The sequence below is a fragment of the Sorex fumeus genome, unplaced genomic scaffold, assembly GCF_029834395.1.
Source record: "Sorex fumeus unplaced genomic scaffold, SorFum_2.1 ptg000061l, whole genome shotgun sequence".
Lineage (NCBI taxonomy): Eukaryota > Metazoa > Chordata > Mammalia > Eulipotyphla > Soricidae > Sorex > Sorex fumeus.
Genome location: NW_026606118.1, coordinates 22,793,131 through 22,819,039, shown reverse-complemented (window position 1 = coordinate 22,819,039; position 25,909 = coordinate 22,793,131). Strand labels below are relative to the sequence as shown.

Here is a 25,909-nt window from a genome sequence, read left to right as displayed (position 1 = left end):
AAAAGGATATACAACAGTTTAGTTCAGTGTCTGAATTTTTATAAAGTACTACAGCCAGCACGGCAAGCTGGGTTCGATTTCTCTGTCCCTCTCGGACAGCCCGTTAAGCTATTGAGAGTATCTCGCCTGCATGGCAAAGCCTAGCAAGCTATCTGTGATGTATTCAATATGCCAAACACAGTAACAACAAGTCTCAAAATGGAGACGTTACTGGGCCCGCTCAAGCTAATCGATGAACAATGGGAGGACAGTGCCAGTGATTACTATTTGTAGTTAGTGTTTGCCTGTCCAAGTGATTATAGAAGAGTTACACTTATAGTTTAAATATTAACAATACTAAAAAAAGACAGGAATGTATAGGAAGGTTTGATGCACAGTGTGATTTCTATGAAGGTTCCCAAATTGTCAAGATCAGTGGTGCTGTGTTAGCTTTGTCAAACTAAATGGAACTGATTCAACTGGAGTGGTACTTTGTTGTACTTCTTTTTAAGTCATTGTGTTAGTATCATCATAGACATTGTACCAAAGAATATGTCAAAAGGATTAGTATGTAACCTTAGGAGGAATTTGGAAGCAAACTAAAACCCTTGCTTGATCTCTGATATTTTATTAGGAGATTGGAATTAGGAGATAGGTTTAAGGGCAATTCTTTTTTTTTTTTAATTTTATTGAATCACCTTGAGATAGTTACAAGCTTTCATATTTGGGTTGCAATCATACAATGATCAAATACCCATCCGTCTACCAGTGCAAATTCCCTACCACCAATCTTCCCTCAGTGTACTCCTGAAGGGCAATTCTTTTTTTCTTTTTTTTTTTAAATAGTGAAACACCATGAGGTAAAGTTGTAGACTTACAAATGTTTGTTCTTGGGTTTCAGTTATACAGTGATCAAGTACTCATCCCTCCACCAGTGCCCATTTTCCACCACCATGGGTCCCAGTATCCCTCCCACCCCCCATCCCCCCATCCCACCCCGCCTCTGTGGCAGGGCATTCCCTTTTGTTCTCTCTCTCCTTTTGGGTGTGGTGGTTTGTAAGAGAGGCATTGAGTGGCAATCATGTTTGGTCTATAGTCTACTTTCAGCATGCTTCTCCCATCCTGGGAGGATCCTCCCAACACCCTTTACTTGGTGCTCCCTTCTCTATCTGAGCTCTGAAGGGCAATTCTTAACCTACATAGAAATGCTGATTTTGAGTATTGAACTTTAAAAAGTAGTAGTGAGGAAGCAGGGGAAGCTCGCCAGGGCTGTCATATTGGCTCAGTCACAGATGTTACAGCCAAATTGTCTTCAGATTCCTTGCCATCCTAAGAATCTTCCTAGAGCTCTGAGATAACTTAAGTAAAATGCTTACTTTGACCGAACCTGTATGTTCTGTCATTAAGTACATATCAGCATCCACTGTCTGTAGCACTGTCCTCCCATTGTTCATCCATTTGCTCGAACAGGCCCAGTAACGTCTCCATTGTGAGACTTGTTGTTACTGTGTTTGGCATGTTGAATATGTCATGGAGCGCTTGCCAGGCTTTGCTGTGTGGGCAGAATACTCTCAATAGCTTGCTGGGCTTTCCGAGAGGGGAGGAGGAATCGAACCTGGGTCGACTGATCGGCCGCGTGAAAGGCAAACGCCTTACCTGTTTTGCTATCGCTCCAGCATCCAAAGTATTATTTATATTTTACATACCAGTGATGTATATTTGGCAGCATTTTACCTGATCAGAAGAAATAGCATTTGGTTGTCATGGTTTTGTAATGCTTTAGACTCTAGAACTGGCCCTAGAACTCTCAGTTGCTAGCATTTAAATGTAATCTTCAGAAATTATCTAGTTGGCTCAATATTTTAAACCCTTTAAAGCAACAAATAAACTTCTCTTTCATTAGAATTCAGCATATTAGCACAAGGAAGTAAAACAATGACTTTGAGAAGAGGCAGGCTGAGCAGGTAACTGAAGATAGCTATTCTAAAGATGACTTTCACCTTCTTGATTTCACAACAGATTTATTAGTAACATTTTTACAAATAAAAAACAAGATTTTAATGAATTTTGTTTATGACTCTACACAATGCATAATAAAAGAGTCATGCCCAGGGCAATTATCTTTCAAAAGTAACCAAGTTGATCTTATTCATTTACTTATTAAGACTGGTAAAACCCCCTTTTTGAGAGTTTTTTTTTTTTAAAGAACATAGTACTTATCAACAGAGAAGTAAGTATAGATTTAAGGTAAGAACTCCTGGTACCTCAATAGGGAACTCAGTGACTAGAAGTACCTTCCTCCCTATAGAAGTATCTTCCTTCCTTCCAGCACTTAGTTTGATCTTTGGTGCTGCCTGAGTAGAATTACTGGAAGCCCTGGGACCACAATGGAGTATGTGATCTTCACTACATGGGTGTGTGGGGGGCGGGGGAGGGAACATGTATGGCACTTAAAGGTGTGATTTCCAGCAGGTACCCTGACTAAGGAGACAGCCAGGTATTTGTCTTAGTGAAGTGCCACAACTGAATGCTACACCGCAACCACAACCAAGTGTGTGAGGTCTCCTGGTCATCACGACAATAATAGCACAAAGTGAAGTGAAAGGAAAATGCATTTTCTCTGAAAAGAAAAATTTACTTAGGTCAAATTTACATACGTTGCATTTTTTGCAGTTTTTGTGTTATGAATTACTATTAACTACAACAAGGGGAAGGAAATTGGTGTGTGTGTGTGTGTGTGTGTGCAAAATAATTCAAGTCTCTGAAATGACAAACCAATAAAATAACATTTATTTAATCTATACCTGAGGGTTGTGTCTAAATTGAGACATACTTTTATATATAATGGTAAGGTTTTCCATTTCATATTTAGGAAGTTTTCCAAACTAAGATTTTACAAATCTGATTTCCTTCAGAGTAAATATTTTTATGAACATAAACAGGAGTCATTTACTGCTAGGCATTTATAAGACTAAGCAAGAGCAGAGCAGGCGGTGGAATTTGGTTTATCAGATGTTTAGGATACCAGAATATTTTACTGTTACTGTTACTGTCCTCCCGTTGTTCATCGATTTGCTCCAGCAGGCCCAGTAACATATCCATTATGACACTTGCTGTTACAAATAATAGATATGAGTATGTTACTATGTTTGTTTTTGAGACCATTTCCGGACAGATAGCTGAAGTTGGATAGCCTTTAGAAGATCTGTCACTCTGATTTTACTGAAGTTCCAATTAGTGGCTACATTAGTAAACATCTTTTAAAAGTTGTCTTTTCTTTATGAGAGACCATATTAATTTTTTTAGTGACCTTTCGCATCCTGTAAAATTAGCCATTAGTTTTCATTGCCTCAAGTGGGCAGATCCAGCACATGAAATTTTATCCTTTATTTCTTTACTGAAATATTTAAAAACCGGTTTCTCAGAGTATATTCATTTTAGGGTGAGTGAAATATATTTAAAACTCTCTCATGGTATTGGAGAGTAGAGCAGGGAAGGAGCTTACCTTGCATAGGACTGACCCTGATTTGATTCATGAAAGCACATAGGGTCCCCTGAATGCTTCCAGGAGTGATCCCTGAAAACAGAGTAAGGATTAGGCCCAGAGCACTGCCAGGCTTGGCCCCTGAAATCAAATAAATATAAATGAACTGTCACCGTCACTGTCACTGTTCTCCCATTGTTCATCGATTTGCTTGAGCGGGCCCAGTAACGTCTTTGTTGTGACACTTGTTACTGTGTTTGGCATATCGAATACGTCATAGGTAGCTTGCCAGGCTTTGCCTTGTGGGCGAGATTCTCTTGGTAGCTTGCTGGGCTCTCTGAGAGTGGGGGAGGAATCGAACCCAGGTCGGCCAGGTCAGCCACGTGCAAGGCAAACGCCCTACCTGCTGTGCTATTGCTCCAGCCCAAATAAATAAACAAATAACTAAATTAAAGTTTCCCATTATAATATTGCACATTTGTTTATTTTTTGGTTTGGGGACCATAAGAAATTGTGCGCAAAGCCTAGTATGCTAGGGAATTCTCCATGGTACTGGCAATCGAACCAGGATCTGCTGCATGCAGGGCAAGCATCATACCTCCTTACCACCTTATGGACCCCCAACATGGTATTTTTTTTTATTTCTTTCTAAAACATTGGGACTTGTGCTTCCCAAGAGGGTGTAGGATTGTTGGCCAACCGGACTGGATGTTCAGGGTAAGTGTGTGTATGGGGGGTGCTCTGGTTTTGCACTGCCCGACACACTGTGTGGAGGTGCTCAGGTACCTCCAGGGCTGCACCCGGCCATGCCGGTGACTGGTGCTGTGCCTGGAATCAAATGTGCTTGTGTACAGACTTGGCTGTATGACTCTAACCACAGTATAACTCCCCTAGAGCCTACAAGAGTACATCACTTTGCTCTTTTAATTCTAGTGACTTATTTCACTCGAAACATACTTAAATTCAGAGAACCTAGTTTAAATCTAGTTCTGCTTTTATGTATACTATAATATATACATAATAATATTATAACTGTGGATGGGCTGGAGTGATAGCACAGTGGTAGGGCGTTTGCCTTGTGAGCAGTCAGCCTGGCCGAGCTGGGTTCTTTTCCTTTGTCCCTTTCAGAGAGCCCAGCAAGCTACTGAGAATATCTTGCCTGCAGGGCAAAGCCTGGCAAGCTACCTGTGACATATTCAGTATGCCAAACACAGTAACAAGTCTCACAATGGAGACGTTACTGGACCCGCTTGAGCAAATCGATGAACAACGGGAGGACCGTGACTGTGGGCAAGTTATATAATTTTGTTAATTTTATTTGTTTCACCTGAAGATGAAGGTAGTATATCTTTCCGTGGATATTTTGAAGTCAAATGAGATAAGTAAAAGGCCCTTTACTGTGAAGTGATCTACAACTATAAAGAACAAGATGACATTGTGTCCAGTTTAATTGACATTCATTCAGTTTACTCCTAGTCATGTTTCTGTCTAAATACTAGCTACTATAGATGGGAATCATGTCTTCACTATTGAAAATTATTATGTTTGTCCTTTGTTTTCTCTTTTATATTCTAATGAGTGCCTAGATTCTCTTAAGGTGGGAATGTTCTTCTTTTGAATAGCAGATTTTGTGTTCTAATAATAATTACTAAGGGTCCACACTAAAATAGTGCTTTTGTGTCTGGTAGATCGCCAAAGACTTGTCAATGGTTAGCCCTTCACAGAACCCTGGGAGGCAGCGCTGTTATTATCACCAGTGTAAGAACACAAACCCGAGGCTCAGAGAAAAAACGGGCATGCTCTAGATTACAGTAGTCAGTGTTTTCAGTCAGACTAAATTCCCCTGTTTCTCTCATTCTGTTCTTAGTAAGACTATTTGGCACAGGATAAAGGAAGTCATGAACATTATTTGGATCTTGGATACAGTGAATAGCACTCCCAAAGGGTGCTGCATGCATATGTATCTGGATGACGCATAGATTGTGTCTTGTTTTCTTTTCTTTGCTTGTCTTTTAATCGTTAGCGCCCATGTCTGAACATGTTATTGTTAATTTAAGGGGTTTGTGTCTCTCTCTTAAGCCCAAGGTGCAGTGACCAGAAGCAAAATTTGTCAGAGAAGCTTAGTCATCTCTGATCTATGAAATGAGGAAAATCATTGAAAAAAGAGTTCCAAAGACCCATCCAAAGAAATCATTCACAGCACACGCATTCTTTCCCAAGTTTTGGACACACTCTTCTTGACTCATTTCTATTTGTTGTACTTAGTCATTCTTCGATTTAGACGTGTTTCCATTATCAGAGACTCCGGAAGAACAGTGTGGAGAATGAATTAGAAAGGATGGAAGAACAGTTAGAAAGGATTGAAGTCAGATCAATACAAATTAGCGCATAACACAAGGTGGCTAGAGAGGAAAGGAAAAAACATATTTGGGAAGCTTCACATAATGAATAAGTTCTTAACTGTATAGGAGAGCAAACATTATTTGTAATAACTACTATATGAGCCGGGGGTCTGGGGGCGACGAAAACCTCATGGGAAGGGGGGCGTTCCGGCCCATCCTTCACGCCCTACCGAGGTCACCAGTTGCCCCCCACGAGCGGCTCTCCAGCACGGCCACGACTCCAGAGCACAGAAACCAATCTCTTAATCATCTGACTTTTAGTAGAAATACTTCCAGGGTTAATAAGTAAAATAGCAGAAATCCAAAACATTTAATTCTTGAACCCAGCTGTAGAAAGCAAATCATTTCACAACGCTTTTTCAGCATGTCTGATGGGGGGGTGGTAAACTCTAAATAATAATGGTGCATCTTTTATCGAAACAATGAATCTAGTCAAAGTAGATAGAATGTTAACTAGAACTCATATGCCTCACAGGCATTGGGAGGGTTGGGAGGTGGGGTTTTATTGGGGTTCGTGGTAAAAAGTAAGTATTGGTAAAGGGAAATGTGTTTGATATTTGCATGACTGAGTCCTAAACCTGAAAGCTTTGTTTGTAAATTTTCCCACAGTGATTCAATAAATAAATAAATTATAAAAAAAAGAAAAGGTATTACATATAACATACTGACTTTGCTTAGTTCAATGAGAGGAAGGAGCATAATATATTTAAAATGCTTTCCATAAATATAGCTCAGTATTAGTATATGAGATTTCTGCCAACATTTATACCAGTCTATTCCAAAGTGAGTGATACCCCAAGGTGCTAGAAAGATCCAGATGGACAATAATAGCCTTGGGTAAAATTGGGGAGATACTTCCTTTGTTCTCTGGAACAATATTTCCAAAGGGGGTACTGAGTGATATTTTTCTTTTGGAAACGGGGAGGGGGCGCTAGACCAAATAAGACTGGAAGTCTCTGATTTGCATGGATCTTTAAAAGCAAACTAATATTAATTGTAAAAACATCACAAGATAGGAAGACAATGTTCCTTGTTTCTGGATCTACCTGTGAGCAGGCCCTGGATAAATTATTGGGATGTAATGGATTGATTTACTTTGATTACTTTTATTTACTTTTTCTCACTATCTCTTTTATTCTCACCTGTCATTATTGTTTATTTAACTTTGGGTATAAATGTCGGAGTCACAAAAGGAGAGAGATAACAAAAGGGAATGCCCTGCCACAGAGGCAGGGTGGGATGGGAGGGATGGGTGTGGGAGGGATACTGGGATCCATGGTGGTGGAAAATGGGCACTGGTGGAGGGATGGGTATTTGATCATTGTATAATCGAAACCCAAGCACAAAAATTTGTAAATCTACAACTGTACCTCATGGTGTTTTACTAATAAAAATTTAAAAAAAAAGAAACGATGAGCAGAATAAAGACATATCACACCAAAAAAAAATGTAGGAGTCACAGTGGTGTGTGTGTGTGTGTGTGTGTGTGTGTGTGTGTGTGTGTGTGTGTGTGTGTGTGTTTTGCAAGGGTGTATGTTGAGGGGTGCCAATCCCAGGGCCTCACCAGGCAAAACAAGGGCTCTGCTGGTTCAGAGCTTTATCCTTGTTTCCTCAGGCAAATATTTTTGTCTTCTCTGTTCACTGGAATATGATATTTACATGAGTGCCTCGCTTATAAGAGGTACTCATTACATATTTTCTATGTTCCCACATAAATAAGAATTTTGTCAGTACAAAATTACCAACTATGATAAATAAATGGGATAAAAAAATTACCTTCAAAGCCATAAATATTCCATGACTATAAGGTAATGCTATTTACTTGGATTTTTTTTCCCCAATTGGGGGTCACAGTTGTGTTTATGGCTTACTTCAATTTACACAGTTAGGACTCACTCCTCATGATCCTCAAGGGGATCATATAGGGTGAATGGTCAGTTGCATACAAGTGCCAGGTCAGTTGAATAAGAGTGCTTTACTCCCCCACCAAACCCACTATCTTTTTAGCCCCTAAACTATTTCTTTGAATTTATAAAAAAAATTACCACCTGTCATTTTTATATTAGCAACTTTTAGTTAAAATACTTATTTCCTAAGATTTTTCTTTCTTTATATCCATGGTTTGTAACATTAAGTTCTACCATCATAGTTCTGTAACCTTGCCACACCATTTACGTAACCCATTACACACATGTCTACTGTAGAGATTCTTTCTTGTGGTCAGTATTGCTTTGTGAAGTCCATCATTGCCTCCTGAGGCCTCATGTATTCCACGAAATTGAATGCCACTTCAGTGGTTTTTGTGCATTTTACTGCAGAAAGTCCCTGTTAATTTCTTTAGTATCTCAGAGTGTCTGACTGCCCCCAAGATTGTGGTCTATAACCCTTTTTCTTCCTTATGTTTTTATTGATTTGTCTCTGTTTCCTTTAGGTATTTTTTTATTCCACTTTTCATGATCCAGTAGATATTTGTAAATGTTGACTGTTTAATTGTTCACAGTAAGTGGTATTGGTTTGCTGGATGCATCTGATCCGAGCCCTTCTCTGTCTCTCTTTTACCTGGCCAACAGTGTTGGGATGCGCCAACTGCAGGGTTGTCCTATCCAACCCTTCTGGGACCTTTACTTCTCCGTGCTACCCTAACGACTATCCTAACAGCCAGGCCTGCATGTGGACCCTCCGAGCGCCCACCGGCTATATCATTCAGATAACCTTCAATGACTTCGACATCGAGGAAGCTCCCAATTGCATTTATGACTCATTATCCCTTGATAATGGAGAAAGCCAGACCAAATTCTGTGGAGCAACTGCCAAAGGCCTGTCCTTCAACTCAAGTGCAAATGAGATGCATGTGTCCTTTTCAAGTGACTTTAGCATCCCGAAGAAAGGTTTCAATGCCAGCTATATCAGAGGTATGTAAACTAAAGGCAGGCGCCAACCTTCTGCTTTCATTTAACATGTTCTCCAGTAAACACAGGGACCAGAAGACAGAGCTATGCTCTTTCATGTGAATGTGAATGATTAGGATTCGAATTTAAGAACAGGAATCTGTTAATATTCTGTGAGCATTCTCATTAGTGGTATATAGTTACCAGATCCAAAATCTGGTTACAGTAGAGCTTGAGTTCTTTCATATTGTTTATATGCAGAACCTTTAAAGGCTGGTTGGAAGACATTAGATAGTTCACACATAATAATTAAAATCTGTAATTCTAATATCTCTCCACTGAACCTTTTAAAGTATTTAGAGATCATTTTATTTTAGGCCCTTAAAATACTGCCCTTTTAAGGAATTGTGCTAGGGAAAATGTGGAAATATGGGATATATGGAAAGTTAGCATATCAATTAAAATACAAAAATCTATTTATATCTAAGCCAGTAGACAAGTTAGTCTTATAAAAATCCCTTGGATAATGTTAGTTGAAGGAGATGAAAATGCTCTTATCAACTAAGTCACAGATTGTAGTATTCATACATTTTAATAATCTCAATATCTTTAATTGTTATCTACTTGAGGAAAAGTGAAGTTTCAAAGTTTTGAGTTTCAGTTATATATTTTATCTGCTGAGTTCTTGTAGTAGATAAGAAATAAGAAACAAAAAAGGAAAGATATAATTATGATCTAATAAGAAACAAAAAAGGAAAGATATAAATATGAAAATGACTGTCAGTGTTATAACTCTTGTATCATTATTTACTATTTACTATTTGTGATTGATTATAGTATTTGTGTGCTTAATTTAAATGTACATGCCTTTTTAAGTATGAGAATTACAAGATATATAGAAATATGAAAATATGAAAGCAAATTGGGATTGCCTACATGTCTCTTCTAGCCATAACAATTATTAATAAGTTACCAGTACACATATTTCCTCTTCGTTTTTTTATTTTAACAAATCATATGGGTTCCTAGTGCATGAATATCTCTTGGTAGCAATATCTATAGATTCTATTTTAAAAGTAGGTTAATGCTTACAATTCAATTAAATTCCATCATGATTTTAACATGGCATACTTACATTAAAATCATATTTTTATCCCAGACCTATTCTTTGCATATTAAAATATATGTTAGAAGCATTCATATGAAACTAGTATTAAATTGTGCTTTTAAAGAGAGCTGCATTTTTCTTCAATCGGTATATGCTCCACAATACCTATTTTATTAAAATAGAATTAAATTAATTATATTCTTTAGTAATTTCGTATGTTCACAAAATTCATAGATTGAAGCATTCATTCTTATTAAATATGCTTAATAATAGTAATTTCTATTAATGATCAGTAATAGCTGTGTATTGACTATGCTCGAGGCACTGTTCTGGTATTCTGTAGATATTCACTTCTTTAAGTCTTATTTGCCACATATGTGAGTCATACCATTGTTCTCTTGTCACAGATGAAGAGATAAGGCAGGGAAAGGAGGACACTCTGCCCAGGTCACGCCACACTGGGTGGAAGAGCAGGGATAGGAAGTTACACCCTCTCCCCTTTCAAAAGCCAATATTTACTATTTCTCAAAAGTTAGCTCAAATGCCCACACATAAAGGAAATATAGTTTAAATGTCCAATTTTTTTGTGCATGTGCATTTTTTAGTGAATTTTTCCTTGCAACTTAATTTTCTTGGTTCTTAAAATAATCCACTGATGGGAAAAACTTGAGGATATGAGTGTCAGCAGGAATAAGGGGCGCACATGAACATCTAGGTGGTGTGGAAGGCAGTTCTTAATGGAAACAGGAACTGTTAGCTATTATATTTAACAACTATTTGAAAAATAATATGATATTGAAAAGTCTTAATGGAGAAACAGAGCTTTCTTTAAATTGGTAGTTTCCTCAATTACCTTTTTTTTGGTGCAGGGATTTAAAATATATTTGCATCAGCTTTCCTCAAGTATCTAAAAGATTTTTTTTTAAATTTTTATTTTTATTAGTGAGACACCATGAGGTACAGTTGTAGACTTACAAATTTTTGTGCTTGGGTTTCAATTATACAATGATCAAATACCCATCCCTCCACCGGTGCCCATTTCCCACCACCATGGATCCCAGTATCCCTCCCACCCCCCATCTCCCCATCCCACCCTGCCTCTGTGGCAGGGCACTCCCTTTTGTTCTCTCTCTCCTATTAGGTGTCAAATCCAGCCATGATGAGTTCAGATGAGTGGTGTTACTTACTTTTTTTATTATTCATAAAAGGTTATTAATTCGTGATAGAGAGTGAGTGCTCAGAGAAAGGAGAACTCATGTGGAAAAGGGCGGGTAAAATCTGATTAATGGTGGAGGGGATGGGAGTATCCTGTTTTGCATCTCGTTAGTCAATGTCTGAAACTAACCGACTTTTCCTATGTTTTCTCCTAGTTGCTGTGTCCTTAAGAAATCAGAAAGTCATTTTACCCCAGACACTAGATGCTTACCAGGTATCTGTTGCAAAAAGTGTCTCTATTCCAGAACTCAGTGCTTTCACACTCTGCTTCGAAGCAACCAAAGTTGGCAAAGATGACAGTGAATGGACAGCTTTCTCCTACTCCAATGCATCCCTCACACCGTTACTCAGTTTTGGAAAGGACAAGAGTGGCTACTTTCTATTTATTTCTGGCTCCAAGTGCTTACTAAACAGTGTTTTACCTGTAAAGGATAAAGAAGACATTTTTACAGAAAGCTTTGAGCAGCTCTGCATGGTTTGGAATAATTCTTTGGGTTCTGTTGGTGTAAATTTCAAAAGAACCTATGAAGCATTTCCATGTGATTCTACCATTAGTAAAGTTATTCCTGGGAATGGGAAATTGTTGTTGGGCTCCAATCAAAATGAAATTGCCTCTCTAAAAGGGGACATTTATAACTTTAGACTTTGGAATTTCACCATGAATTCCAAAATCCTCTCCAACCTCAGCTGTAATGTGAAAGGGAATGTGGTCGACTGGCAAAATGAATTTTGGAATATACCAACTCTAGCTCTCAAAGCTGAAAGCAACTTAAGCTGTGGTAAGTCTATGGCAGAGTTTTTATTTCCATATTTTTAAGGCTGGGTCTATGAGCATGTCCATCAAACAATAAATTACACTCATATATGCATGCATACATGGGTGATTATAAGTCAAATATATTTAATGAAAGCTTTTGGTTCTATCATTTAAATTTTTTCCTAGTATCACAAAATACCACACAATTCCTCCATCATAAACACATTTTATAATTAATATTTCTCAAATAGAAATTGAGGAATTTTTATTTGAGAAATATTAATACCATAACTGAAACAGAAGAAATAAAAAATTTTAAAAATTGTTTTAGAGGTACTACATAATAAAAAATAATATTGAGAATTAGTTCTAAATAACATAATATGACTTAATCTTGGAATGAAATTTTCTTTATGTTACAAAAGCAATTAGATCTTAAAAGTACTATATTTACCTAACTAGTATTAAATATCAGAAGTGTCCTTTTTTTGATAATATTGGTGATCAGAATTATCAATAAGTCATGTTCTCTGTTTATTAGAAAATGATCATTCAACTTCATTTCCAGTAATCTTTTCTTTTTGCTTTTCCGTTAAGAGACTGTGATTTGTCAGAATGGCTAAATTTAAAATATTTAGAAAAATTATTCTATGTGGGGCTGGAGCGATAGCACAGCAGTAGGGCATTTGCCTTGCATGCAGCCAACATGGCCGACCTGAGTTCAATTCCTCCGCCCCTCTCGGAGAGCCCGGCAAGCTACCGAGAGTATCTCGCCCGCATGGCAGAGCCTGGCAAGCTCCCCGTGACGTATTCAATATGCCAAACACAGTAACAACAAAGTCTCCAATGTAGACATTACTGGGCCCGCTCGAGCAAATCGATGATCAACGGGAGGGCCTTTACCTTTATTCTATGTATCAAAGAACTATGAAAATCACTTATATTCTCTATGTACCAACAGTAGTTCTGAAAGTCCTTAATTTTATCTAGAAAAAATTCAGTTACAGAATAGTCATCAGATTTAAATGTCATATAAATCTAAGATAATGTATAATTTTAAGTCATGGGATAGCTCTTATTAAAGTAGGGAAGATTGCTCAATATGCAAAACTCATATCTTTGTGTCTTTGGAGAACATTTATTCAGAAATTCATTGCCAGCACATTGAGCAAAGGAGGAGTTATTGACTGGATGCCGTGTACCCACTTTCCCTCCCATGCATTTCACTTATGGCTTAGCAACTCTCACCTACTGCTCTGAGAAGCATATGTTTTGGGTTATTGGAAAAAGAGAGTAAACCACAACCCTGTTCCAAAAGGAGACTCCAGAACTTTAATGAGCTATGGAACACCTTCTGGGACTTCCTGAGAGTATCACTCTGCAGATGGAAAGTGAAGAAAAAGTGTGTGTTTGGTGTGAGATAGTGGACTGAGGAACGGGCTGTGGCACACTTCATCCATACAGGCCATTATCTTTAATCTAGGGGCCTATTCTACTCCATATTCTTGGCCATTATTAAAAAGGCATAATGTAGACCATTTGCCATTTGCCTTTCTGTGGGGTAATATTTGAAGATCAACAACTGCCCCCCCAAAATATTTGATTAGGTATATTAATAATAGCTATGCTTCTATATACTTAAACTTTATATAAATTATGACTATTATTTTATCAATTACATATATTAACTTAATCCTTTTTTGTTTGGGAGCCATACCTAACTATACTCTGGACTTATTCCTGACTCTACACTCAGGGCTCACTGCTGGCCCGTCGAGGCTGGTGCTTGGGATTGAACCCTGGTTGGCCGCATGCAAGGCAAGCACCCTACCTTCTCTACTATGTCTCCAGTTCCATATTAACTTCTTTTCTATAAGAGAAATCCAATAATGAACGCTTTATTATTAACCCTGTTTTGTATATGAAAAATCTCTGATACAAAGAGATTAAATGATTAATCAAGACCACGCAGTTAATAACTGGCCAAGAATTGTGCCCAGGAAGTTCGTCTTTGGAGCTGTGTTTTCTTAACTGGTAGAAAGTAAACTGCTTTCAAAATATACATATTTGGACTATGGGATGAGATTTAGTACTAGAGTATGTCGCCCAGGCAAGAATACAAAGGTCCTGGAATATCCTCTTGGCCAGCAATGCTTTCTCTAAGAAGGCAATTCCTCTCATGATATTAATGCTAATTGTTTCAAGAAAAATGAATGAAATGTCCTGCAATGCATTTTGAATACAATAATATAATAAATATGGCAAGCTACTATATAATACTAATAAACTTCTCTCAGACATCACATAGACCAGAGGTTGACACACCAGGAACATCTGTGGCAATTTTTAAATAAAGTTTTCCTGGAATACAACTCAGATCATAAAATTTTGTATTTTATATGTTACCTCTGGGCTCCAGTGGTATGAGGGATTCTGAGAAAGAAAATGACTCACCATCCTTAGGCCCTTTAAGAGAAACCCTGCCAACCCTTAAAACTAGTCTGGAGAATTAGAAAGATCTGGGTGTCTAAAGCTTATGCTTTCAACGACCTGGAAAAGACCTGCAGTGTCTTCTGAGTCAGAAGCAAGAAATGAACTATTCATTCAAAGATACTTTGCATGGGTGGGGAGTACATTTATTTGTTTCTATTTATCTAAATTTTGTTCGTGTAATAACTTTAGAATACTCAATTATTTATAATATTTTTTCTTCAAATGAAGTAACTTGTTTATAATACTTCACATTTCAAGTATAAAAGTTTATACATTGTCATCTATATATACTAAATTGATATAATTATAAAGTTATTCACTATCTTTATAAATGTTGAAAAATGTAAAGGCAAAATTTTTTAAAATTTCAGTTTTTTAGTCTTCAATTTGAACATGTTTGCCAGTAATTCAGGTATCCCTGGAAGTTCTGTTTAAATATTTTTTGCGTGTGGGAGAAAAGAAAAGATAACAAACATGCATGTGACCAAAATATTAAGGGAGCCCAATACTAGGGGCCACAGTGTGAAGAGTGATTTTCTTGCCCATGGATGACCCCAGCTTGATCCCCAACACCACCTATGGTCCTCTGAGCACCACCAGAAGAGATCCCTGCATACAGAGCCAGGAGTAAACCCCGAGCACTGCTGGGTGTGGCTCCCAGCAACACATTTTTAAAGAAATATTTAGGAAGCGTCCAGTTAAGATAAAGTGAATGACATCAGAATCTAATTCCAAATTAAACAGAATAATCTTAGAGTCAGTATATGTATTGATTCCAGTATTGGATTACTACTTAGTCCAAGAATTTGGGTCAATTTCATAGAAAATTGTGAAATTCATTTTTGTCTTTTGCAATCCAGATGAGCTATTATTCATCCCTTCACATGGTCCTTTCCCTTTGGTTATAGTTTATTTGCCTAAATTCGTTATTGCCTTTATTTTTTATTATTGATCTCATATTTCACAAAAACGTTATTGAGACTATCTTAATGATGCTGAAGAGTGATTATAGACCATGGGTTCCTGAAAAAACTGGAGTTGTGACTTTTGTCTTGTACTGTAGCCACAAATATTTATTACTGTCTTTCTTACTCTTATCTCACAGATTTTCACTTGCACACAGTTTAGATGATCAAACTGTCAAACACTGTCCTCCCATTGTTCATCGATTTGCTCAAGTGGGCCCAGTAACGTCTCCATTGTGATACTTCTTGTTATTGTGTTTGGCATATTGAATATATCTCCGTAGCTTGCCAGGCTCTCCGAGAGAGGCGGAGGAATCAAACCCGGTTCGGCCGGGCTGGCTGCACGCAAGGCAAACGCCCTACCACTGTGCTATCACTCCAGCGCAGTTTAGATGATAAACTATTTTAAACATTTTTTTGATACCATTTTCTTTGAGGTACTGTGATTTGCAATGCGTTTAACGACACTTTCGGGAATTGATTGTCCCAACACCACACTAACCACTAGAGTGCTTGCTCCTCTCCACCAATTTCCCATGGATCTCTTCTATCTACCCAACCCTCCCACACAATGGCTTTAAGCGGTTATTTATCGCTAAAATCAAGTTTCACATGCATACTAATTTTTGAATATTCTAGCTCACCTTGTAGGGGACAAGAGGGATATGTTTCATCAGGACACACCTCGTGAAGGGACATTATACATCTCCTCATTCATACCCACTTCATACTCTTTCCACCCTAGATTCCTTTGTCATTAGATTGCTGCTTTCTGCCTCAGCAGGCATTTATATTAAGGAATCTCTATGTAGGTCTCTCCCTTCACTTTACACAGGAAATTGATGCTTTGAAGAAATAAGTGACCAAGGTATTGGTGAAGTAAAATGCACCTGTCTTTATATGAAATCTGGGTACCTTTAGGACTCTCTTTAAGATTCCTTACCTTGGTCTTATGATTACCCTTCATCCATCAAGTACAAACTTATGGGATTTCATATCTATAATATCTTTTCAAACAAATTTCGACCAAAGGTGTAGTATAAGCTGGAAAGTGTTCATGTATTTGAATTCCTTTAACTTTTGCAATGGTCTTCTTGACATTCCACTGTGACGTTACACCCACATTCTGTAGATTCAGATATCCTGGACTGTTCTTCTAGAGTCATAATGGGAAAGGGAGTTTCCTGCAGCTTAATCATCAGCTCTGGAAGTTGAGGAACCCAAGTCACTTATTAATGGACAGGAAATACCTGTAACTGAGATTATATCTAAGCTTGTTAGCTAAGCAGAACTTCAACAAATGAAAAAAAAGTATGCTCTATTAAGATTCTAACCTTTCATTTTTTTTCCTGGAATGTTGTGGCTTACTGTTTATGGTAATAGCAATTTCCCAAAACTAATGACTGGTACAGTAACCAATGGGAAGCACACTTTCATTCCCAACATTCCAGCGACCTGACAATAGATATTAAATAGGAGCATTCATTGTAAAATCAACTTATGATAGAATATGTGCAGAACTTCAAGAGTCTATTGCTAAATTAATTTAACATAAATTAGACATTATGTTAGACATTAAAACATTAGACATTAAAACAGTCATATATATAACATAAATTATGTACTGTCACTTATTTCAAATATTAGATATCTTTGCCTAATAAATCACTTAAATAATTTTAGACTGTATTTTTTCAGTGGTATACTAATGTTAGTTAAGGTACATAATTGAGAAATTTTCAGAAGGTGTTTTTAAAATATACTAATCTTTTACTTAATAAAATTAGATATATGTAAAAAATTAGTAATCATAATAATGTGTTTTGTAATTCAAAAGTTTTATATCTATTGATTTATTATAGTTTTCAATTATATTAAGATCATTATTTGGTAATTGCCAAGCACAACACCAAGCTCTCCACCAGTATTTCAAGATCTCACTACCAGTATCTCATAGTCTCTTCCCTCTTCACCCTCCAAGACATGATTCATCTTATTAGGCATTAACAGAAGTGCTACTTTATTTAGCAACAGTTATTTCTTCATATGATAGCATCATTCATTTTGGTGTTGGGGAACCCACCTGGCATGCTCAGGGACTCTTAGGGGACCATAAGGTTCTGGGAATCAAACCTGTGCCACCCACATTCAAAGCATGTGCTCTGCCCATTGAGATAACTCTTCTATACTGTAATCATTATGCTTCATTGAACACTGTGTGTAAAGGGGGGGGTGGTGATTGGAAGGAGAGAGGGGGAGGGGAAGAGAGAGAGAGAGAAGAGAAGAGAAGAGAAAGAGAAAAGGTAGATTTTATTAACACTTACTTAGAAAGATGTGATAGGAGAGCAAGGGAGAAGTGTATGTTCTAGAAACAACACAGACTTCCATAATGTGGAAATAATCCAGGAAAGAAATCAAGTGAGGTACACATTGAAGAGAGAACAGGGGCTTGAAGAGCATGCGTTGTTGATTTTTTGTTTTTTTGTTTTGTTTTGTTTTGTTTTTGTTTTTGTTTTTATCCCACACTTGATGATGCTCCAGGTTTACTCCTGGCTCTGCACTCAGAAATTATTCCTGACGGTGTTTAGTGGATCATATAGGATGTCTGGGATAGAACTGGGTTGGTCACATGTAAGGCAAGCACCTTATCTGCTAGACAGTCACTCTCCCTCCAAGCATATTGGATTTTTAAGAATTAAGATTAAAGGTACAGATGTCACTGTCACTGTCCTCCCGTTGTTCATCAATTTGCTCAAGCGAGCACCAGTAACGTCTCCATTGTGAGACTTGTTACTGTGTTTGGCATATTGAATATGTCACAGGGAGCTTTCCAGGCTTTGCTGTGCAGGCAGGATACTCTCGATAGCTTGCCAGGCTCTCTGAGAGGAGTAGAGGAATCGAACCCTCGTGGATCGAACCCTCCTCAGCTGTGTCATCGCGTGCAAGGCAAACATCCTACCTGCTGTGCTATCACTCCAGTGCAAGATACAGATGATAACACTTTTATTTATTTATTTATTTATCTATTTTTGCTTTTGGGGTCACACCTGGCAATGCACAGGGGTTATTCCTGGCTCTGCACTCAGGACTTACTCTTGGCGGTGTTCAGGGGACCATATGGGATGCTGGGAATCGAACCCGGGTCGGCCGCGTGCAAGGCAAACGCCCTACCCGCTGTGCTATCTCTCCAGCCCAATGATAGCACTTTTAAATATACCCAGTTCTGTGATTGCCAGGGATAATTTCCATAACACTGTCTGTAACACTGCACTCCCGTTGTTCATTGATTTGCTTGAGCAGGCACCAGTAACATCTCCATTATGAGACTTATTACTGTTTTTTTGGCATATTGAATATGCCACGGGGAGCTTCCCAGGCTCTGCCATGTGGGCAGAATACTCTTGGTAGCTTGCCGGGCTCTCCGAGAGGGAGGAAGGAATCGAACCCGGGTTGGTTGCATGCAAAGCAAACACCCTACCCGCTGTGCTGTCGCTCCAGCCCAATTTCCATAGAAAAATTTAAAATATAGGTGCGAGCAGTTTCCTGTGTTATGATTCCAGCTTAAATACTGACCAATGCTCATTAGTTTTCACAAAGAACAGACAGCGCCTTATATACCTGTTTATTTATTTTACTGATGACTGATGACTGTACTGTACCACTGATCCCAAAGGAGTGGTACAGTACAACTCGATGAATAGGCTATGTTCAAACAAATTGCATCTGCTTAACAAGCTCTTAGTAAACACTAATATTTATTAGCCACTGTGGATATAGAGATAAGATGCAGTTTATATGTACACAACTTTGTTGCTATTTTTTTTTTAGAAATTTATGGATTTGTACTGATTTTTATTCCCAGTGACAGAACTTTCCATTATTATAGCCTTCTCTGCAGAGCCATAAAACTCAAACTCAATATGGACTCCTTTTCTTGATCTTTAATAAATGAATTAATACAGTATTTTTAAGATTATTAATTATTGTGTCTAATAAGGTAAATGATTTTTTCTCTGTAAACTAATTCATTCTTTCAAGATGCCAAAACTCTTTATAAATACAAACGTTTCCTGGAAGAGTTCTGCTGGAGCGATAGCACAGCGGATAGGGCATTTGCCTTGCATTCAGCCAACCCAGGTTCGATTTGTCCATCCCTCTCGGAGAGCCCGGCAAGCTACCAAGAGTATCCCGCCCACACGGCAGAGCCTAGCAAGCTCCCTGTGGCATATTTGATATACCAAAAACAGTAACAACAAATCTCACAATGGAGATGTTACTGGTGCCCGTTGGAGCAAATTGATGAACAGCGGGAGGACAGTGCTACAGTGCTGTGAAAAAAATTATAATTTAATTTAGTAACAACTACAAAGAGAATTGGAAAAAAATTCCCAGTTATTACAATTCACAATAGGTATTTAATGCTAACTGCTATAATTTCTGTATTTCACAATGAGGTTATAGTGCTGCCTGTTTTATTTGCATTATTGTGTGGATTACTAAGTAGGGTGTGAGAAGAGTTACTGGCTCTAATCGACCCTGTTTTTTTTTCCTGGTCTTTGGGCTTTTTCTGTTGGTGCTCAGGTCCTACTCCTGGCTCTGTACATAGGGATTGCTCTTGGCAGTGCTCAGGGGACCGTACAGTATGCTGGAGATTGAACTGGGTTAGCTGAATGCAAGACAAACTGTACTATTTCTGTGATCCACCCCTAATCTTTTTTTAACTATAATTTACCTAAGGAACAGTGTCTTCTTTTAGTAGCAAGATTTTGGAAAAATAATACACTGAAAAGAAAGGTTAATGGTGTTAGAATTTTTCGTCAACTGCACAGTTTCAGTGATTGATTACACTTTTTAGAGGAAATTGGTTCTAAACTTTATAATTAACATTAAATAAATACCTTTGTTGTAACTGATTCTTTTGAAGGAAGCCTCCATTGCCTTGTCGGGAACACCCAGAACTTTATCCAGCTGTCCTGAAGAGTCAGACATTGTTGGAGATGGAATGTGGGGGCCTGTGCTCTAGTTAGTTTTGCTACCTTCCCATCTTACAAAAGTATCTTTAAACATCTGAGCAGTATCTCTCACTCCCCCCACCGCCCCTGTATCAGTGAATACACACATAGGTTACATTTGCAAAACAATTCCTTGGTGATAAGTATATCGCTATCAAGGAAATACTGGTTTGGAAATCCATATGGGAAAAGTGATAGAGGATGTCGCTGTTTCATGATGATGGGTTGAAACCGGAACTGGGTAGAAATAAGAAGTTTCTGTATGCTTTTTATCATTTCTGTAATTTTGTGTAATTTTAATATCAGATTTATCAATGTAACTTCTAATTAAATGTCACTTGGATTTACACTATTTTCACTAAAAGAATCTTCTAAGTTAATTGTTCTTGCTTTATGGAACCATTAGAATTAGACTTTATTGAATATTTGTAAGCAATTTCAATTGGCTAAGCTGTAAATGTCCCCCTGAAAAAGCCACTGATAAGTTCTATATTGAGAGATAATAGTTTCCCTTGTCACACATTAAAACAAGTCGTTGTTCTGACAATGAAACTCATGAAATGTTACAGTATTAACCTTTCTCTAGAGCATCATTCTTCCGGATTTTCTCCCTTAGCTCCTATGTTCTTTATTAAACTGCAGTGGAAATGTAGTCGCCTGTAAACACTTTCCCACAGTGTGGTCTTATCTCCCTTTGTCTTCCAGAGATACCCTATTGGTGCCAGAGAGCCAGCACTGAGTGTAACTTGAGCAGCGCAGGAACTCCAACCTGGGTCTCCTGCCTGGCTTCCTTCAGTGGCTGCCTGAGATTTCCTCAGTCATTTTGAGTTTCACAAGCTTTTAGGTTCTCAGAAGTCCCTCACTGTAATAAAAAAAAAAAAAAGCCTGCAGGGGAAGTCAGGTCTTGTGAGAAAGGGCTATACATTGGGAATGGTGAGAAAAAAGAATGGGCAGAACATATTGAAGATGAAATTCTCAAATACCTTTTTTCCTTAGTACTCTTGTCTAAATTTTCAACCTTCCCCTCCTGAATCCCGTCTCTACTTCCTTTCCTAACCAAACTTCCTCTGTTTGCATTCACTGCTCTAAGGACAGGCAATCTGCAGTACATCATTCCCACGCTACTGACACTCATTTCCATGGATCTACTACAAAACTCCAGTGCAAGTAAAAAAGCTCAGCTTTTGTTCTTTTTTAAACTTTTTTTTTTTGGTTTATTTGACATAGCTTCAACCTCCATGAAACTGTCTACAGTTAACTTCTGTAAAAAAATAAGCCTCTATAGAAACTTATATTATCCTTTTAAATATCTATCTCTTTTTAAAAAAATCTGACTTTTAAGAAAATAATGAGCACCTCAGGCAGGTAAGACTTCTCCTGCGGGGGGGGGGGGGGGGGGGGGGCGGGAGGTGTCATGCAGTACTGCACCTGGCACATGCTAAACATGTGTGTTCTACCATTTAAGTGATAGTTCTCATCCAAAAATCTGATTTTTAAATATAGGGCTATCTACAAGTTCATCAAGTCTTCACCCTACCTGGCATGATCCCACAGTCATACAGATTCTGTTTAGGTCTCTTATAGAACCAGGTACACCGGTGCAAGGAAACTGATGTCACACAGGTTATCTCAGTTCCCATCACCGACTTTCACTGTTTATCTGACCAAACTTTAATTTGCCCTTCCTGCAGTATAGTGTATCTCCTTTTGTGAGACCCTTGTGTATCAGTTTTAAAGGTTGCAAACCGGAAACATGTTCTTGATTATTCTCTTTTTTTCCCCTGCTCTTCATGAAATTAAATTCCATGCATTCCATCTTCACAGGTCTTACATCTTTCTCGTACTGTTTGTCATCACTGGACTCCTGATATCAAACCTGAATTATTAGATTGTACATACTTCTTATATCTCCGTGTTTAGTTATTAACAAACCTCAAGTGTGTTTTCAAATTTCAGTCATTATTTTAACCTGAATTCCTTCAATTCTTTTGTTTTAATAAAGAGTTAAAAACAGAATCTGAATGATAGTACAATAAGTAGGGTACTTGTCTTGCAGGTGACCAACCCTGGTTTGAACCCTGACATCACATATAGACCCCCAAGCACTTCTAGGAGTAATCTATGAGCACAGAGCCAGGAGTAAGCCTCAAGACTGCTGGATATAACCCTCAAACAAAAGCAAAACCAAAAAACATTTAAAATGTTAGTATTCATTTCTGGAAGCATATGATAATTTATTCAGTAAAGCACCTTTCTACTATAGTTGTGGGTTTACCACTGCAAGAGAGACATAGCATCCCAGCACTCAGGGTACTAATGTGCACAGAGCTTTACACCTCTTACCTTTATATCTGTACACTTATCACCAAACTCCCAGTTAACTCCTCTGGTCTGCTAATCACGTATATCATTCAGAGAACTAGGACTTTCTCCCAGGGAAGATAGAAAATGTTGAAACATTAGAATTGAATCACTATTTCAGAAGTGTCCTTTTAAAATTAAGTGTACACTGAATTAAATATTACTTTAAATAGATTGAATTGATTAAATATAAGTAGGCTCATACATTTGTAAATAAATGTAAATTGGCACAAATATTTGCCTATATACATAATATCTATCTGTGAATTTTTCTGTTGATTTTAAAAGTATTCATGTTTGGCTTATCTTCATCTACCTCAGATTGTTGACAAATGTCTGTTGATTGGCAAAAAGAGATTATCCATGGCTAGAAAATCAGCTCAAAATCTGTTTCTTGATGAGGGTGAGTCAGTAAAAACTTGAAAAGACGTGACACAGACACTGATTTGAAATTAAAAAAACACAAATACTGTATTGAAAATAACGTAGACAAGTGTCCATAAAGAAGAAATATGCATTTTGTGTGGATTAACAACATCTTTGATGTTCGTATTTCAGTGATAAGAATTCTGCCAAAGTCTTGTCATTGAATATATGAATAAAGTCCTGGTGTTTCTCCCAAAACTTAAGGAGCAAAGGCACATTGTTTTCTTTCATGTACAGATAACCTATAAATTTGAGTTTGAGATGTTGAGAGAAGTTTCATGAACTTGATGTACTTTTGCAGCAACTAATAAGACACAAAGTTTTTAGGAGGCTTTCTTGTCAGGAGTATTCCAGGTGAACTTATGTCCTACTCCTGTTACATCAATCACATGCTTTAGATTTTCTTCTCCAGATAATCATTAAGTCAAACTTTCATATTTCTTTGCTTGTATCAAGGTTCCTACCTGATTCCACTCCCAGCAGCAGAACTTGCCAGCTGTGCAGATTTGGGGACCCTTTGTCAAGGTAAGGGACTGGTCATCTTCTAGATTCTCTCTCTCTCTCTCTCTCTCTCTCTCTCTCTCTCTCTCTCTCTGTTTTCTGCTTGCTGTTCTAATCAGTGTCACTGTTACTGTTTTTCTTTTCATCTTATTTTTTTTTACTTGAAAAACAGAAAGCAGCAAAAACCAGAAGGATTTCTGGTATATTTTAGCTGTGTGGATGCACAGTGCAGATTGTGTGGGGGTAGGAATGCATTCTCAGGCAGGATGACTACATTACCATCAAGCAATGAGTTTTCAAATGTGAATCATTATTTACTATGAGAACAGAGTTGGTTTCATTTTCTCCTCTTATTTCTTCTCAAGTATATTTCAAAAGACCAATATTGTTATGCAATATTTGTAAGCATATTTATTTCTCAAACTTGATGGGAAAAACTAAGTTGAATATTCAGCTTAGTGAGACCAAAAGCTCTGAGACAACGTATAATACACAATATGATTTGAATATTAAAATTTAAAAATTATCATGCAAAACTAATATTAATGTGATTTTATTAATGACTATAATGCAGAATGGTTATATTATGGTCAAGATTTCAGTTATGTACTAAATAACTGCATGTCAAATAACATATTAGTCACGGTCTTAATATAACCTATTTTGGTTTATTTTTATTATTTCTCCAATTACCATAAGCTTTTTTGCCCATGAATCTATTAGATGTTTCTGTGCATTTTAGTATATTCTGTATACCACATTAAGAATCATGAAGTGCCTTTTGTTAAAGCTCTTTCTAAAAGGATCATAGCATGAAAGTGACAAGAGTTAGAATCAGATCAAATAGAAACCTAAGTTTATCCGTGGCTTCAGTTTGAGAGTAAAGAAGGCAAGGAGAAGCTGTGTAAGTTATTGTTATCTATATTTCTCTTCTGAGACACTATTATCATTGAAAATAAAATTATTATTTTCTTTCCATTAACTCAATGTGATGTTCACATAGCTATATGAAATTGGGAAGCAAATCTTAAGTTTTTATTTAGTTCAAATACTGAGGATTATTTATCTAGAGTTTATATTTTCTTTTAATTTGATATAACTATGTACTGGTTCTTTAGGCCAAAGGGCTAGATCTGTCTTTCCCTTGCTCTTTCCCTAAATAGCCTCAAAGCACTTTCATGTTCATTGATTGGTATACATACATAAAGGTTACATAGGGGTACTGAAGAGGAGTATATTTTTGTATCAGGAAATTTAATACTAAAAAGATTCTAGGGTGTTAACATGCTTCTAACCTGGGTTCGACCTGTGGTAGCCCATATGGTCCCCTGAATCCCACCAGGAGTAAGCCCTGAGCACCACTGGTGTGACCCCAAAGCAAAAAAAAAAAAAAAAACCTTTAGAAGGCAATTTTTTCTGCCTGGTCACTTAAATGTTTCAAACTTAAAAAAAAGGAAGTAGTAAGTATGTCAAGTATAAAACAAATTGTTATTGTGCACATGAATATATATTTAATGCAAATGTACTGCAAAGATAGCACTATAACATTTTCCTCCCGTTGTTCATCGATTTACTTGAGTGGGCACCAGTAATGTCTCACAACAAATTGTGAGACTTCTTGTTACTGTTTTTGGCATATCGAATATGTCACGGGTAGCTTGCTAGGCTTTGCTGTGCGGGCGAGATACTCTTGGTAACTTGCCGAGCTCTCCAAGAGGGGCAGAGGAGTCGAAGCCAGGTCAGCCGCATGCAAGGCAAATGTCCTACCCGCTGTGCTATCACTCCAGCCTGCAAACATAAAGTGAAAATTTTGTGTGTATTTTTTATGCATATAGTTTTTCTAGAATGTCTTTAGAAAGATAATATCAGAGCGTTACATAAGGATTTAATCTTTGAGAGTTTTAATAATATCAGAAGCATAACTATGACATAATCCTTTGAAAATGTCTCCCCTGTAATACTTGCCCTTTTAAAATCCACTTTATTCATCAATGTTTAGCAAACTTATTGGGTACATCATTTTTTTCTATTTATCCTGTCAAAGAAAAAATTATTTTCTTCAGAGATTTTATTTCTCTAGTCTCCATGTATTAGGAAGAAGCCTAAAGAATTTACAAGTTCATAGGTGGTGCTGTTCAGACTGCCTTGACTAACCTTTAGAAAGAAAACAACTTAGGAAATGAAGATCTAGTAAAATCTAGTAATGTTCTGTGAGGTGATCAGCCTGTTAATGATGGACATAGGTCTAGGATAAAAATATTCTATCTCTTGTCCCTTTATGCTGTTTTCGTAGTCTTGTGCACTATAACCCCAAAGGC

At 37.4% G+C, this 25,909-nt stretch overlaps 1 protein-coding gene across 1 annotated transcript in view; it reads left to right on the top strand.

Moving 5' to 3' along the window:
• Positions 1-25,909, top strand: part of ADGRG6 (adhesion G protein-coupled receptor G6) — a 161,994-nt gene that overhangs the window by 74,545 nt on the left and 61,540 nt on the right. The window contains exons 3-5 of the mRNA XM_056125999.1: positions 8,436-8,777; positions 11,232-11,855; positions 23,547-23,615. Coding sequence (XP_055981974.1) covers positions 8,436-8,777; positions 11,232-11,855; positions 23,547-23,615 — 1,035 coding nt within the window. The remainder of the gene's footprint in view (positions 1-8,435; positions 8,778-11,231; positions 11,856-23,546; positions 23,616-25,909) is intronic.